Consider the following 16,669-nt stretch of genomic DNA (forward strand, 5'->3'; position numbering starts at 1 on the left):
TAAATAAATGATTCTGTAACAAAAAATAGGTTTTCCCTTTCAGGGCTTCAGAAGAAATCCAGGAGTCATCTGTGGGCCCCAGGACACATTATGAAAGCTGTTGGTTTAGACATTTGGTGATAAATACTGAGTATACTGGAAACTCCAGAAATGATAGTAGATTGTGAGAGAATATTGAGCGCCCCTTCTTACCAGAAATTCATACCTCGTGTAGGTGTGCACATGTGAAGATGAATTTGTGCGTAAATTCAATGAAAATGATTTGGTATCTTTTTTATGACATTGAAACCTTAGCATGACCTAGGGAGTCATCACCTCAGCACCGTTGCAAAGCTCTCTGGTGAAATGCAGACTTGATATCATCATTACCAAGAAAATCACCAGGCTTCTGGTTATGTCTCTTATTATCTGATTAACCAAATAATACTTAAAGACTCTGTGCAAACTTCATATCCTCTTTACCATCAGTCTACCAGCCTTTCAGAAGTCCCTTTCTCTTATAAAAATGTGCTATTATTTACAATTGATGAAACTTTATTAACATCACCAGTCATTTGAGTAGATCTTTCTGGGTAGCTTCTAGACATTTGTCCCCATAAATCTAAACATTTGTTTCTTCTTTTCAGATAGCTTTGAAATAGAGTTAAGGAATCATGACCACAGGATCTTAAGCCCTGGAAGTGTGACACTCACCTATGAGCTTCAAATGAACCAGTCAGCACAAGAAGTCATGTGGGAGAAGATCCAGCCGCACCAGATAGACCTCCTGATGCACTGCAATCTGTCCGGAGGGAAAAGTTACTCCAAGTACAGAAAACAAATAGTGACCAACTGCACGCAGGGCATCAGAAGCAGCTTCATCATCATTCCCAATGCCACTTACTCCGACTCCGGGCTTTACCGGTGCCAATTTGTGGCCAGCACTGGAGAAAATGAAACTTTCCTGATGAGCCTAACCATTACTGATGGTGAGTGAGCCCTGGATGTTTTCTGGGAACAGTAGCCTATGTCTGTAATCTTGGCTTTCTGGGAGGGTAAGGCAAGAAGACTGCAAGTTCCAGTCCTGGTTGAGAAATTTAACAAGACACTGTCTCAAAAGAGGACAAAACTTAAAGAGCTCTGGTGATGGAGGTAACTCAACCCAACCCAACATTACCCAACTCAACCAAACAATGACAATAGTAACAACAGCAAAACCATCTATTGATCTCTGTTCTTTTCTTTGTGATAAACATATTCACTTAACAAAACTCTGTTGTTTCACAGTATTTTTAATGGTTTGATATACAGAAATTGCCATCATAAAATTTTAGAATTTATTGTTCCATCCAGTAGAAAATATTTTATATTTTCCTAGCCGTCACATTCCTGACATTTAAAAAATAAATAAAAATGTATATTATTAACATAATAATATGTTAGCCTGTGTAGTTCAGCTGTGCAACTCCTCCTCCGCAATTATATTTACATTACTCACGGTGCTCACAGGTATTTAATCCCACGATCACTAGCGGTGACAAGACAGTGCTGGAGTGTTGTGTGGGAGCCAGCCTGGAGCTGACCAGAACACAGCTGTGGCTTGATGGGGCAGTTGCTACTCTGCCAGGTCAGAAAGCAGCTGTGGCCAATTTCAGACGGGGCAGAGAATCATATGTACCGTGAGGCAAACAAAATTGGCTTTAGGGCCTTTCTCTAAGCAGAACCTCCAAGAGCCGCATTCACTTTCTGTTTGTAATTTGGCCCCTTTGTCATACTGAAAACCTAGATTTTGTGAGCACCATACTGATCAATACCTGGAGAGAGAGGATAGGGGATTTTTAGTTTTAACTTCTGAAAGTACAAAGACCTATAGGCCCACATAGCGTGCGTGTGGAGGCCTGTATTGCTGTTTACTGGGAGGAAGTCAATCTCAGGAAAGTTAGGTCTGCCCCAGGTAAGTGTTCTCACTGCTGAAAAGCATGTCCTACAAAATTATTTTTTATCAGTAATACAATTATTTTACTTTATTCTCACTCTGTCCTTCCTTCCCTCATTCTTTCATTCCTTTCCTCTGTTTTCTTCCATATGCTTTTAACCTGTTTATTTTTTTTTAAATTTTTTTATTAATTTTATTGAGAAACAAATAGTAATGAGACAGCTTCAAAACAGGATAGTAGGACAGTTACAATAATTAATACATTGCATATTGTTGTTTCGTAGTAGTTATTCATAGTACAAGATGTAGACATGATATCCTGTCCAAATACTATTAGTACAAATCTTATTTCTCATTGAATTAAGTGAAAGTAGCTGTATATCTATCCTATTTTGTATATACAGATACAAAATGGTCCTTCATTTATATCCCCCTTTTTCATTTAGTTTTGACAGAGATGGGTATTCCATTGCCATTTAAATATTGGAGGTACGCTAATTCAGCAAAATAATCCAATATAGTCCAGTAGTTGTAGTGGGTTATCCGTAGGACTGTACAGACCTCAAAAGTCATCTTTGAAATTGTTGGGCTCCAGACCTGTTCCCTGCTGTAGCTGTGCTTTCTACCACCCTCTTCCCCCCCATAATTTTATTGAGAAACAAATAGGAATGAGACAGTTTCAAATCAAATTAGTAGGACATTTTCAATAATTATCACATTGCATACTGTCTTCCTAGTGGTTATTTGTTGTACAATATGCAGACATGTATCCTATTTACAAACACTATTAGAACAAATCCCTCTATTCATTGAATTAAGAGCATGTAGCTATATATCTATCCTATCCGTTTTGAATACACAGATACAAAGTTGTCACTCATCTGTATCCCTTTTTTTGTTTAGTTCTGTCATTTAAATATTATAGGTGTGTGAACTCAGCAAAATATTCCAAAATAGTCCAGTAGTCCATAATAGTATTGAATCTTCCAAATGACTGGCAATGTCAGAAGTTGTTGACCTGAGTCCCCTACAGCTCAACATAACAACATTAGACAGTTCATTTCCTTGGCTTCCTTTTAGACTTTTTTTGAGATGGGGTATCACTATGTAATCCAGATTGGCCTTGAATTTGAGATCTTCTTCCTGTTTCAGTTCTCGAACTACTGGGTTATAGGTAGGCACCACCACCCCTGGCCTTTATGTAGAACCAAGGCTTCTTGCACCTTAGCTGCCTCGTTCTAGTCTGTATACTTTAGACTATATTTCTGCCTGCACTGAAAAGGAAGAATTAAAAAATTTGGGGAACAGCATCCTTCGCTTTGTGTAATAAGAAAAGCAATTGCTGGAGGAGAGCAGATTTCATCTGCAGCCACTATGGGGGCCACCTGGGGCCATTGAGCCACTTTGTGCCTCTGCATGAGAGTAGGAGCTGTGGTGAGATGCATACTGCATTAACGACTTAGTGTCAACAGTGGCTGACCTTAAATCACGGAAGAGAATGAGCAGATTCCTCATCTTAAATATAGTGTGATTCCATTCCTGCAGGCATAGACAGAAAGTACTTCTTCCCTCAAAACTCCTGCATTTTAGAAGTGCTTTTCTTTGAACCTTGTCTGGAAAAAGAAGGTAAAATTTCTTAAAGGTCAAAGCAAAAAAATGTTTCATTCAGAAAAATATCATAATCATTTTCAAACACATGTGCTGTAAGGTTTGTTGATTACGTGCTGAAAAATAGTTATAAACATCATAAATCATAGAGAAAATGAAATTTTACCTTCTTTTTTCCAACAAGGTTAGAAGAAAAGCACTTCTATAGTTTTTAGGAGATGATGTAGTTATTTAACTTTTACTAATTATAAACACATCTTTCATTTATACAAACATGACTAAGTGTCTTGCACAGAACTATTTCTTTGTACATAAAATACAAACAACATCACAGTCTGCTAATGCAATCCAGGTGACAATGTAATGGTCAGTGTTGTCATTGTCTATGAGCTTGAACAAATACAGAATGGTCTTTTGACATTTAATGGAAAAATTGAAAGCATAACAATTTGACATTTCATCCTTAGTAAAAAAATTGTAATTGATGGAAAATGACAACCATTGACAGTATACTTTAGCTTACATCCTTCTTTCAATTGTAAGTAGAGAAAGAATGAATCTAAAAAATTAAACCAAAAATGTGAGAGATCATTTTTTGTTTTCTCTGGTGCAGTTTGATTATTTAGCCTGAAGGCTGTGTGGGCAAAAATCAATGTAGAGATTAAAGCAGAGAGACAGGTGAAAGATGTGGACAGATTTAATTTATTTCAGCTGTCAAGGGAAAGATGATCGTGACACAAATTTTATAAACTTCTCAGCATCCTGTTGTTAGTTCCCATCAGCTTCTTTTATGTGACACATTATTGGATTCAAAAGAGAGATTTTTAAGACTCTCAAATTTATAAGCGCACACAGTCTTATCCTCTGACTTTGCCTGCCCACATTCATCTTCAGACATGAATTTGTTAGTCAGAGGTCACCCAAAAGAGTCTGTGGAGTCTCCAACCAGTAACTGTATGACTGCCAAAAATGCATTTTCTCTCTAAGACTTAATGTGTCTTAGGCAGAGGGAGAAACGCCTGAGTTACCCTGCCTTTGACTTTCTTTGCAGAATGGGAAGCGACACTGACCTCCTTCCTGTCCTTTGAATTCAGGACTCGTACATTATTAAGAAAGTGCTCCAGATTAAATTTTTGATTTTAAAACTTGATTATAAGTGCAAGAAGCTGGAAAAAAAAGTCTAGGTTTTTGACAGTGACCAGAATTATTTTTGATTGTTGCTATCTTCCAAATTTTCATTAGTCATAAAAGAAGTATTTTAGGTGACCCAAAATAAATTGTGAAATCCACTTCATATTAACCAGATGATGTGCAGACTACTAGTGTTTAAACTGAACTTCAGCAGAAGTTCATTGATGAGCTGATAGTGAAACCATCTGGTCCCAGAAGTGGTGATGGGCCACAGGTCCTGGTCCACTTTGACTGGACACAAGAATGGCGAGACAGGGAGAGAGGGACTTAGAATGACATCAGCCTCAGTGATATCAGTCTCATCCCACGCTTGCTGCTCCCATGAGTAGCCACTCATGTTGTCCCACTTTTTCCTGTTTCGATTTACTTTTTTCTTTTGAGGCAGGGTCTTAAACCTAATTGTCACGGTGTATACTTGCACTCCTCCCACAGGTGTGCACCACTACATTTAATTTTGTATATATATTTTTCTCAAGCAGTTTCTTATTTTTCACCATATTTAAGTCCTTTCCCATAGAATGGCAGTCAAATCTCACTGTTTTCATGTTTGTCCACATTAGCCCAAAAGGCCTTCTTGTCTTTGAATCATTAAGCACTGTGATTTTCTCAGGCTTTATAACTTGAAAGTTGCCATCCTCGGGTGACCTAATCTACGTATTTGCATGGTATAGATTCAAAACTTACTTGATGTTAGGGGCTATGACATCTCCATTGAAAGTTGTCTAAGTATCTTTTAAGGATATGCTGAATAAGTGCTTTGGACTGATTTCATGCTTTAAGTTTCAGTTTTTGTTGTGCACAGTATTTTGAGATTGGTTTCCTCAAAATTAACTTTTGAGGTTTAGTGATTGTTGATCAAAGAAAGTGAGCTTTCAGAAGATCGATTACAGTGATTGGGAAGAAAGCTTTTGTGAACTTTTGTCTATGTATGTAATTTTCAGAAAGGACTGGCTCTTTCTTTTAAAGCTTTAGTTTTCTTATTTTGCATTTTTTTGCACAAATTCTGCATAATTGCAAGTCTCCAATGTGAAAGAAAAAATTGTAACTTAAGATTGTAGGCAATTACTAGGAAGTAGTGATTCTACAGTCTCTGAAGTTTTCCCTATAGATTTCTTCTGTATTGTATACAGTTGGCAAAGGTGTAAGATGAGGGAATCGTGCACTATTGATTGTAAGTCCTGTCTCTCATTGACTCGATGAAGATCACTGTTTTGAGACTCTGTGGTTCTGAACTGAATTATGAGAATATTAAAGAAGAGATGAATTGGTCTTCAGTTTCTTCTAAAATTTGATTTTCTTCCTCTAAAATCCAAACAGATTTGGATTTTAGAACAGTTTCAGGTTGTAGACAAGATTTGTTGTTGTTATTTATTTTTAGCATTTGTTAATTCTGAACCTGTTTTCCCATTGCTATAAATTTAGCGCAGATTTGAAGATTATAGGTGCGTGAATGGCTTGGGCATGTGCACTGGGCTGCTGGGCATGTGCACTGCTATGGCCAAGGGAACAAACCCCAGCCTTTATTATCTGTACCCATAAGGAAAATAAAGCTTCCGTGAAAATTGTGTGATACACACACACACACACACACACACACACACACACACACACACAGAGTCCCAGAGTACCGGTGACACTGCTGAAAAGTTAAAATAGCCACTACTGAAATAGATCAACCACTATTTTCAAACCAGTTTAGTTTTGCTTTTAAAAATCTGCACAAAAAGTGGCTATCCAGATGTAATGCCACCTCCAACATCACAAGTGAGTTGATTACTCAATCAGGGCCGATTATGCCATTGCATCTTTATGTTGCCTCTTCCCAAATCAGTTTTTTAAAAAGACATCGTACTTTAAAAGACTGCTGGTCAGTTAATTTGTTTTGAAAACCCTATGTACTGATTTACTTATTCCTAATAGACAAAATCATTTTTATACATCCTGTATTTATGTAGGCCAATAGTGTATTGAATTGAATAGTAGTGACAAGTGTATATAAAGGAGAAAGAAATTCTGAAAGGTCATAAATGAAACTGATTTGATGAGTTGCACTGTTGAGTGTCTATTGCTACCTCACGTACAGAAGGCAAGTTCTAACGCTGTCATACACAATGCAAGTGAATGGAATTAGAAAGCAGCTGATCCTAGGAATTGCTCTTCTGTCAATGGACCTTCGTCAGATTGCACGTTAAAGTATTTTAATTAAGTTTCCCTCTCTTTTGGAATTTTGACAAGTAGGAATTCAGGCCCAGACAAATGCCCTGATTTTCTTTCCCTTTAAATTCCACACATAACTGCATTTATTTAAGAAACCTACATACTGGCTCCAGCTGCAAAGTAACCAGTTATATTTATTGTGATCCACTGAATTTTCATTTGAGAAGCTCCTGGGAATTGTTATCAGCTTGTTTCCCTTACAGCCTTATTAGAAATTGAACATAGATAAGCATGGGAAGTGTTCTCCTAAGGCAAGTGGAAAATTACACATTCAACATTTTTAGAAATTACTTTTTATATAAGCTTAATGGCATTTCATTCTTCACAGAAATTCTAATTTTAAGTGTTCTGATTTAGATGTAGTCTAACTTCATCTGAAGTATTTCAAACATACTGATTTGACTCTTGGAAAATATTTGCGGGTAACATAATGGGTCTGAAGAAGACTGTGCTATTAAAAATGTCAGAACATGGAGAGAAAGCGTGGGTGAGTCATTCTGAGAGATATCTTTGAACTCCAGTTTGTATCTTCAAGTTATTATTTTTTTATGCTGAAATGATTCAGGGATTCTTAAAAAGTATTTTATCAATGGAAAAATATATTTCCTTGGTACTACACTTTTGTTAATAGCCATGGTGCTTGTGATGTGTAAGCTGTAAGATCGGCAGAGAAGAGATTCTTCTCTTCACAAGTATTAAGTCGAAATGTTAATGCTTTCAATTGGACTGGTTAAAAGGTGGCTTCAACTACATGAATAGTGTGTGAAATGAAAAAATACCTTATTTTGATGTCAATGGACAGGCACAAAAGAAAGAGGAGCTGCTGGAGAGAAGGCTGTGGTGGCACTGGGTGGCGAGTTATCTCCCTCTTCATAGCAGAAAGCTTAAGGACATTGCATGCAAATGATCTCCAATTCTGGGCTACATATGAGACAGCTTTACAGTAAGCCCATACAGTACAGTTGTTATGCAATTAGTGTGTCTTTTGATTTTCATATTTTATTTGCAACATTAGAACAGGATCTTTGTTCCTAATTTGTGTGCATATGTATATGTGTGTGTGTGTGTGTGTGTGTGTACATGTGTGATTTAATATATCTGTGAACATTTGTTAGAAGAAACCGTTTCTTTAGCTTGCCAGATGACACAAGTCAGTGCATGTTACATTCATACTCAACACATTCATATATGTCAAATCTCAAAAATTTATCAAAATAATTTTGCTTTTATCCTGATGGCTATTTTCTCTTTCTGACCCAGTAAAGAAAGGAATTATTTTTGAAAGTTAATTGTGGTGTCAACTTGATGGGGTTAAGGAATACTTAAGGGATTAGTGGAGAACACCTCTGGGCGGGCCTGGTGGGTCACTCTGGCTTGCCATCATGTTGCATATCGCTTTTGGCTCCCTCCTTTGTGATCCCATTTGCCTGCTCTGCTTCCGGCCACTGTGAACTAAGCACTGCTGTCATGCTGTTCTGCCACGATGTCCCTGCCTTGATCCAGCCCCTGTGTCTCCTTGCAGGTGCTTTAATCCATTGAGCTATTTGGCCGGCGCTTAGCATATTTCTGTAATTTTATGCTGTACAACTAAATATATGAACGTTTGTATCACACAGTATGCCTATTTTGTGTCTTATCACACCTTACAGAAAGCAAGTTATCTTTCTTTTGGTAGGCCTCCTGAAAATTTTCTGTTGTAAAGACAAGGATAATAAGAACATAGTGCAAAGTTAGCACCTGGGTAAACAACAATAATGTAACAGTATTAACAAATAGAAACAAAAATCTTCCTAGAAAACTGCTCCACAAAGATAGAAGAGGAAGAATACTATTTTATTGTTGAATAAATAAATAATAATAATGAATAAATAACAATGTGATGTACATCACAGGCAATCTACCAGGAGACTGCAAATACTGAAAGAATTCTTATCCCTTTGTACAGATGATCAGACGCAGTCATACATGTTCTAAAGAACAATAATTAATAATCATCAGGTAAAAGGACTTCGTGGTGCCATTTGTCACATAGATTTGCCCGGTGAGTGGGGTGGCCACCTGTGTTAGTGAACTGGATTTATGCAAAGGAACAGCAAACATGTCACGTGTCATGACAAGAGCAGTTTTTTGCCTCAGAGGGAGGAAGTCAAGCTCCTCCTTTCTCATGGAGGCACCACCTTAATTGATGGTGACATTTCCAAGTGGTGACTCCTTGCTCCTTGGGAAAGATATGTCTTCATCATAAAGCTGAGGAGAGTCAGTTTTTAAAGATTCATGTACATTTTAAGACACCCAAGAGGGGCAGATTATACATTTTCTACTGTTGTTCATGCTCTAAGAAAGGACAAATTGAAAGAAGAACTGGGGTTAGGAGCCCAGAGCTCTCCCAGAAGGTGTCTGATCGAGTGAAGCAACATTTGCAAAACCAGAGCTGTGGAGCACCACCTCTGAGGTGTTTTCCCATGAGTGCTACAAGACACAGATGCATAGATGTTGTCTTATCTCCAGGTTAGAGTGATATTGAGCTGAGTTCCATGATCACTTGGAGTAATAATCATATTTTGAACTTTTGACTTTGAGTACAAACTTGCAGACTGGCCCAGTCTACTTTTGTTTATTTTGACTTCCAGCCTTGTAGCACTCACTTATCTGAACATGCATTGAGCAATGTCAAGAGGGAAAAATTAAATAACAAATATATTCTGTTGTTGGGCAAGCACAGTAGTAATAGTCCATGTTGATACTTCTGCTATTGACTAATAAAAATGGCTCTCAGTTCTAATAAGGACTATTTCCTTTTGGAAATTTGTTTTCTGCTGTAACAAATTAACAGTAACAAATTAGAAAAATGGCAAAGAAGTGTTAGAGTAGAAAAGGGAATAAAACACAGTGAATGCTAGCTGTGTTGAAAAATGAAGAGACAAAAATGTTATATCTAATTACAAGGCTATAGTGAGACACAGGTAACTGAAAGTGATATTAACCACCTTGGTTCTCGTCATTTGATTATAGCAAAGTGCAAAGCATGGTGCTTAAAGTGATGACCCAGCTTGTTTACATTTATTATTCTATGCTTAATAAGGCAAAGTACTATGCTATTCTGCTTACAGTTATTTCCATTGAAGAGCAATAATTTAAACACTTGTTACCTATAAAGAACATGATTCACTAGCTTAGAAGGTCAAATGTAGTGATCTCAGGGTCGGTGAGATAGCTCAGTGGACTAAAGTGCCAGCTTAAGCAAGCACAGGGACCGTGGTTTGATCCTTAGTGACACACACAGTGCCAGCCCCACCCCCAGGGTGGGCTGAGCTAGCCACAGAGTCAAGAAGTAGTGACACACACCTGTAATCCCAGCTTGTAAACAGAAAGCTGAAAACAGAAAGGATTGCTATGAGACTGAACTGTGTAGTGAGTCCCTGTAACAACCAAATACATTAAAAAAATGTAATGATCTCATTATGATTTCCAACATGAGGCCTATTATGTATACAAGCCTCATTACAAATAAAATACATATTGAATGTATGTGTTATAATAATGTGGTAAAAATAATATTTCTTTTGTGGCTGGCTCAGCACATCCTGGGGGTGGGGCTGGCATGACATGTGGTGCCCAGGATCAAACCAAGGTCCCTGTGCTTGCCTAAGCAGGTGCTTTAGACCGCTGAACTATCTTGCTGGCTCTGTGATAGAAATATTTAAAAATGAACCATTGGTATCAAAGAAGCAACCAATATATTTCCCAGTTGTGTTTGTGCCCCTCAAGCCCTCCTTCATGGAGTGGCAGTGGAGAACTCTAGAAGGACTCACAGATCAGAGCTTATGGTCATGCGTGTGGCTTTGGGTAAAAGAATTCTAAGCAAAATCAGTGAAGGGAAAGTTGCAGGCATAACAGTCAGGAGATTAAATGATATTCCAGAAGACAAGAGATACTTAGCACAAATCACACTGATGTAAAAGGTTTAAATACAGTAAACTTTATTGGTTGAAGAATGACAGAAAGGAGATAAAAATCCAAGCTCCCACATGTCAGGTAAGGGACAGCCTTGTAACTTGGCTGTGGCGAGGCTTGCAGTCACAGGGCTCTTTTCTGTATGCAGACCAATGAACCAAGTGGGCAAGGCCTGTGCTGTACCTGACATTCTGGCCTATGATGTAGTAAGCCAACACATGTTTATAAAAACTGAAATAAATGTGCAAGAAACAATATCAGACTAATAAATATTTTGACTTGAAGATGAGACCTGGGTTCAGGCCTGCAATTTTTCTCAATTGATGTTCCAAAGGAAATGTGCTTTTCAGACTTTAGCCCTCATCTCCCAATTTAGATACCCTTGCCACACACCAGTGCTCAGAGCACTGTGCCCCTAGTGCAGCACAGCGCCACACTGTGGTCTCAGAAGGCGAGACGAATGTGCTCGTCCTGTGTCATGTAGGTGAAGCTCACAGCTGCTCTTGGAGCACATGGTTCTTAAGCACTTGTAAAGTGTTTAAGCCACTTTGAAAACCAAGAAAAGCACTTGATTTTGAAAACCAAATGATAGCGCTTTAGTACTTTAGGTAGGAAGCTTGCTTCCCTCATTGGTTTGCTGCAGAATGGCAGGAACACAGTTTGGATGGCCCATACCTATACTTCTGGGTCAAAGTCTGATAATACTTTTTAAGGAAGAGTAGGTTAAAGGTTGATGTTATGCTCCTTTAGTTCTCTGAGAATCATTTCTTCCCTAGGACACACTTGAAATAAAAAAGAGAAAGATTTCTGAAATATAAAGTATAAAACGGATTTGTTCAGAAAGATGACCTTAGAAAATCTGGCATGATATTACCATACCTGTATCCACCTGATTTATATTTCATTTTCTTTCTTTTTTTTTTTTTAGGGAAGGGTCTACAGGGTGTTCAGGGTCTCACTACTAGATTGGACTCGTAGTGATTCTCTTCTTTACAGCCTCCCAAGAGCAGGGATTATAGGTGTGCACCACCACGCAGTCTCAATTGCCGGCTCAGTGAGCCCCGGGGGTGGGGCCGGCCCTACAGGCCCAGGGATGGAACCCCTGGCAGGCACTTTAATCCACTGAGCTATTTGGTTGGCCCCTGGTTTATATTTCAAAAGCACAGTCCTACAAACTTTGGACTGTTTGCCCTGATCCTCTGAGGCTACAATCACTTTATGTATGCTGGCCACCACCACCAGTACAAGACCTCAGGGGTGAGTCTCACTGCAGGAGCACGCATCCTTTGTCTTTTACGACTAATTCAACATGATATTTCAACATAAAAAAATAGAAATAAGTTAATCCTACTTCGGAATGTGTACATATTAAGTGTTTGTATAGATGTAATGTGTACTATTAAGAACTTATGTGGTGCTTAACACATTTAAACTACCCCTATATGTTTTATTTAAATCCCATAGCTATTCTTAGGGTTGATCTTATCATCATTTTGTAGCTGCCAGAAAAGAGAGAGATTAAATGTCCTCCAGGAGACCTTCCAGGTAGAAGAATTACAAGGCAGGATGAGCTTCATAACCTTGTTCCTCAGTGTCTGTTTTTCATGCAACCAATATCTAATGTGAGGTCAAGGTGGGATTTTTTATGCATCATACAAACATTCAAATTTGGAAACACCTGATATACAGAAGATATGCAACTTCTCTACCTGAACTTACTCACTGTACATGAAATCAGACCTAACATTTCTGCTTGTCTTTTTAATGAAGTTAGGAAATGATTTTCAATGATGCCTACTCAGGGCTGCTTACAGAGTCAGGGTGTGTCTTTCCTATCATGCTTTCTGCCCGTTTATTTAGGTTTTAAGTTGGTTGGTTTCTTCACTTCACTTCTCTGAACTCTAATAAAGGAGAAACAGCAGCATTTGCGGCTGCTTTGCCTGCTTCGCTCTGTGGGAAGGACCCGGCAGCACTTCTATCATGAGACAATTCTAAAGGTTTATAACTCAGCCATAAATACTTGTCACTGGCAGAAACTTAGCCTAGAGGGTCACAGGCTTGGAGTAAATTATTCATTTATAAATTTCATTCTCTTGCTTTAAATTATTTTCACTGTATTTATCTTTTGTAATGGGAGAAAAAATAATAACTCCATGGTTCAAGATTTTTCTGTCCTCCTATGAATCAACAAAGCATTGGAATATAAATTTTGTAAAAAGTCAGTAAAAAAGTGGTCACTGAAAAACACACAATAATTCTTCTTTCTATAAGAGAAGAGCTTGAGGGCTGGCATTATTCAATTGAAGATCTAATAGCAGAACTTAAGGAAAAAAAATGAATGTTATGAACTATTGATTAACTCTCCAAACTATCCATTCCTAGCTGCTCTTTATTTCTTTCATCCTACAGGGCCCAGGGAGCTGGCTTGTGGCACTGGGCCGGCGTTGATGCCACCGCTGCAGGCAGAGGGCAGGGCGGGGAGGCGGCGCTGCCTCAGGAGCACAGCTGCACGCCGCCGGGCTCTCCTCCGAGCTTTACACTTGTTTTCATGGAAACCTGCTGGCTTCATGCCTGTTCTTAAGTTGTGGAGGACTTTTCAAAATAATATAAATTCCACTAAATCAAGTCTCAAATTTGTTTTTACCCACCCTCTTATCTGCTGTACCAGCTATACAGTACAGTACACATTGAAATAGTGCACATTTTGATGCTGGATAGATGAATGGATCAGATTCCGAGAGATCTGATATACCTAGTAGAGGTTAAAAAATAGATTTCAAATTTAAACATTTAAAATTTGGACTTATGATTTACACTGTGACGCAAATAGTCATACTTTCAAGTGGGAGTTAATTCTAAATTCATATAATTTACAACCTGATAAAAACATCAATTTAATTCTTAGGGATTCTGAGTCTAATTCTAAAAAAGCAGTTTCCTGTATCCTGCTCCTTAGGTGTAAGCACTGAAATTTGGTAAAATAATCTGTTTTATATGTACAGATCTTTATAAAGTTGCACTATTTTCTTCCTGTTATACAAACAACATAGCATTTATTTTTATTTATTTATTTATTTATTAGAGAGAGAGAGAGAGAGAGAGAGAGAGAGAGAGAGAGAGAGGGGTGTGTGTGTGTGTGTGTGTGTGTGGCCAGCTCAGCCCACCAGGGGGCGCGGCTGGCTGGCATGTGGTGCTGGGGGATCGAACCGCGGTCCCTGATGCTTTGCTAAGCTTGTTCTAAGTAGGTGCTTTAGACCACTGAGCCATCTCTCCAGCCCCCAACATAGCATTTAGAAAAATTATTTATTTATTTTTATTTTTTGGTGGAACCAGAGATTGAACTTAGGCCCTTTGCTCTTTCCAGGCACGCACTTATTCTACTGAGCTATCTCCCTAGCCTAGCATTTAGAAAATTTAGAAAATACCAAGCCCTAAAGAAAACAATTGCTTTAAAACTTTAAAAAATACATATAAATGCATATAATTGTTAAAAATCAAACATATTCAAGGTACACAACATGATGGTTTGATTTCTGTAAACATTATGTAATAATTGGAGCAATTAAATTAATTAACACATCCTTCACTACCATGTTAACCATGCTATTGTTCATCCTCTAAATGGAAATTCAATATTTTAAACTTGGACCCCTCAATTCCTGGTAACTCTTGTTACATTTTCACTTCTAAGATTCCACCTTTTTTAGAATTTGCCTACCAGTGAATTCATTAAATGACTTTTTGTGTCTTGCTTGCTTCACTTAGAATGATGTCCTCTAGGGTTCATCTATGGTTTTGCATATCTTAGTATTTCATTGTAAAACCCTCAAGTAACCCCAGGGAAAAATGGTCAATAGATCAAAATAAACTTTTTTCATTTTTGTTTATTTATTTATTTTTTGTCAGAACTGGGATTGAACTCAGGACCTTGTGCTTGCCAAACAAGCACTTATTCTACTGAGCCCTCTCCCCGGCCCCAATAAACTTTTTTTAAAAGAACACATACAAATCTGGCTAACAGGAATATGAAAAGATAATCACCACCACTAGTTTTGAGGGCAGTGACAATCAGAGCCACAAAGAGATAATACTTCACAACTTTTAGGATAGCAATTAGCAAGGTGATAAAAAGCTGTAAATGCTGGCAATGATATAAGGGCACTGAAACCCAGGCACAATGTTGGTGAGGATGTAAGCAGATACAGGCATTATAAAAAACAGGTAGAGGTGTGTCAAAAGCTAAAACAAAGCTACTGTACAACCTATTGATACTTCTGCTAGGTAACTGTGTGTTGAAGAGATATCTACATCTATACAGAAAAATTCATGAGGGTCAGCATATAGAAACAACATAAGTGTCCACAATGTGATGACTTGATAGAGAACTATATATATATGTATATATGTATGTATATAAATATATATATATGTATATATATATGTAACTATTACTGATATGACTATCATTCCATTATATTAAATATATTATTCTATTATATATTATTCCTGTATTATGATATATAATGGCATAATCTAGATAAAAGTTAGGAAATTCTGTCATTTGAGAAAACTCAGATGAACCTGGAGACTGTTATGTCAATGAAATAAGCCAAGAACAAAAAGAAAACTACTGTATAAGTGTATCTGTAGAATATAGATTAAACGAAGATGAAAAGTCTGTTATTTGTCTTAGTTTTGCTTTGCAATAAAGCTTATGAATTAATGGTTCGAGACTTTGAGTTTTTACCACAAAAAGACTTTCAACCAAACAGTGGCTTAGGAAGGAAGAAACAAGCTGAGGAAAACGTGGGGAAAGACCAGTTGGCAAGCATGGCATTCAGATGGTCCTGGGGCCAAGGTACACACTTTAGAGGGTCCATTTCAGGAGTAAGAGGTCTTCTCACAACCCGTCCCCTTGTCCTGGGAGGAGGTGGTGAAATGCGCTCATTTCCTTCAGTGCCATTCCTGCAGGTAGCAGGTGCTGGCCTCACTGCTTCTCTGTGTGAGGTCCCTAGGATGTACCCTGAGGTGGGGGTGGGATGGTGCGTTGTGCGTGGAAAGACACAGCAGGAGGAAAAATGGTCTCTGGAAAGGAGCTCTAGAGGTGAACATCTTCTAGGAGTATGGGTTCATCTCTCTTCTCAACTCTGGCTCGTTAAATTCTTACCCCAGTTCTGTGGTACAGAGATTGCTGCTGTCATTGTCACTTGGCAGAGGAAAGAAACCCAGGCAGAAGATGTAAAGAACTCTGCTGGAAGTCATCAGCTCAATTGTAGAATATCTGGGGGGAGAACTTCATACTCATGAACCATTGTAAATTTCCAGATAACATTAAGCACCTGTCCCATGTTTTTTCTTTTTTTTAATCATTAAATTTACCAAATCTAGTAGAAAAAAATTTTTGAACAAAATTCTACTGATAAACATTAAAGTTAACTAGTGTTGTAGGTTTAGCGTGCTTTATATATCAGACACAAAATACAACATTTGCTAATATATTGCTTCAATAGTTTTTAAACAAAAGATTCTGTTCATTTGATGGGAGTTTATTAGAATAAAGGGATATTTGTACTGAATTCTTTGTTTTCTTCTTTGTAAAAAGGAAATTAAAAAAAGTAAAAAAAGGAACTGATGCAGAATTTCACTAAACAAAATAATAGGAATTCAACAATAGTTGTTATATTGCATAATGTCTTCAAATTAGTTGTTTAGATTACCAGAAATAAACATGCAAAATTGGGAAAAAAGTTATAACAAATTAAAAAAGAAAAGAAAAAAGTTAAG

General features: G+C 37.7%; 1 protein-coding gene across 6 annotated transcripts in view; it reads left to right on the forward strand.

The window, feature by feature from the left end:
- Cd226 (CD226 molecule) overlaps nt 1-16,669 on the forward strand; it is a 103,773-nt gene that overhangs the window by 77,487 nt on the left and 9,617 nt on the right. For all 6 annotated transcript variants that reach the window (XM_023707425.1, XM_023707428.1, XM_023707427.1 and 3 more), the window contains one exon: nt 627-968. In XM_023707425.1, coding sequence (XP_023563193.1) covers nt 627-968 — 342 coding nt within the window. The remainder of the gene's footprint in view (nt 1-626; nt 969-16,669) is intronic.

Source organism: Octodon degus, unplaced genomic scaffold, assembly GCF_000260255.1.
Source record: "Octodon degus isolate 3935 unplaced genomic scaffold, OctDeg1.0 scaffold00289, whole genome shotgun sequence".
Classification (NCBI taxonomy): Eukaryota; Metazoa; Chordata; class Mammalia; order Rodentia; family Octodontidae; genus Octodon; species Octodon degus.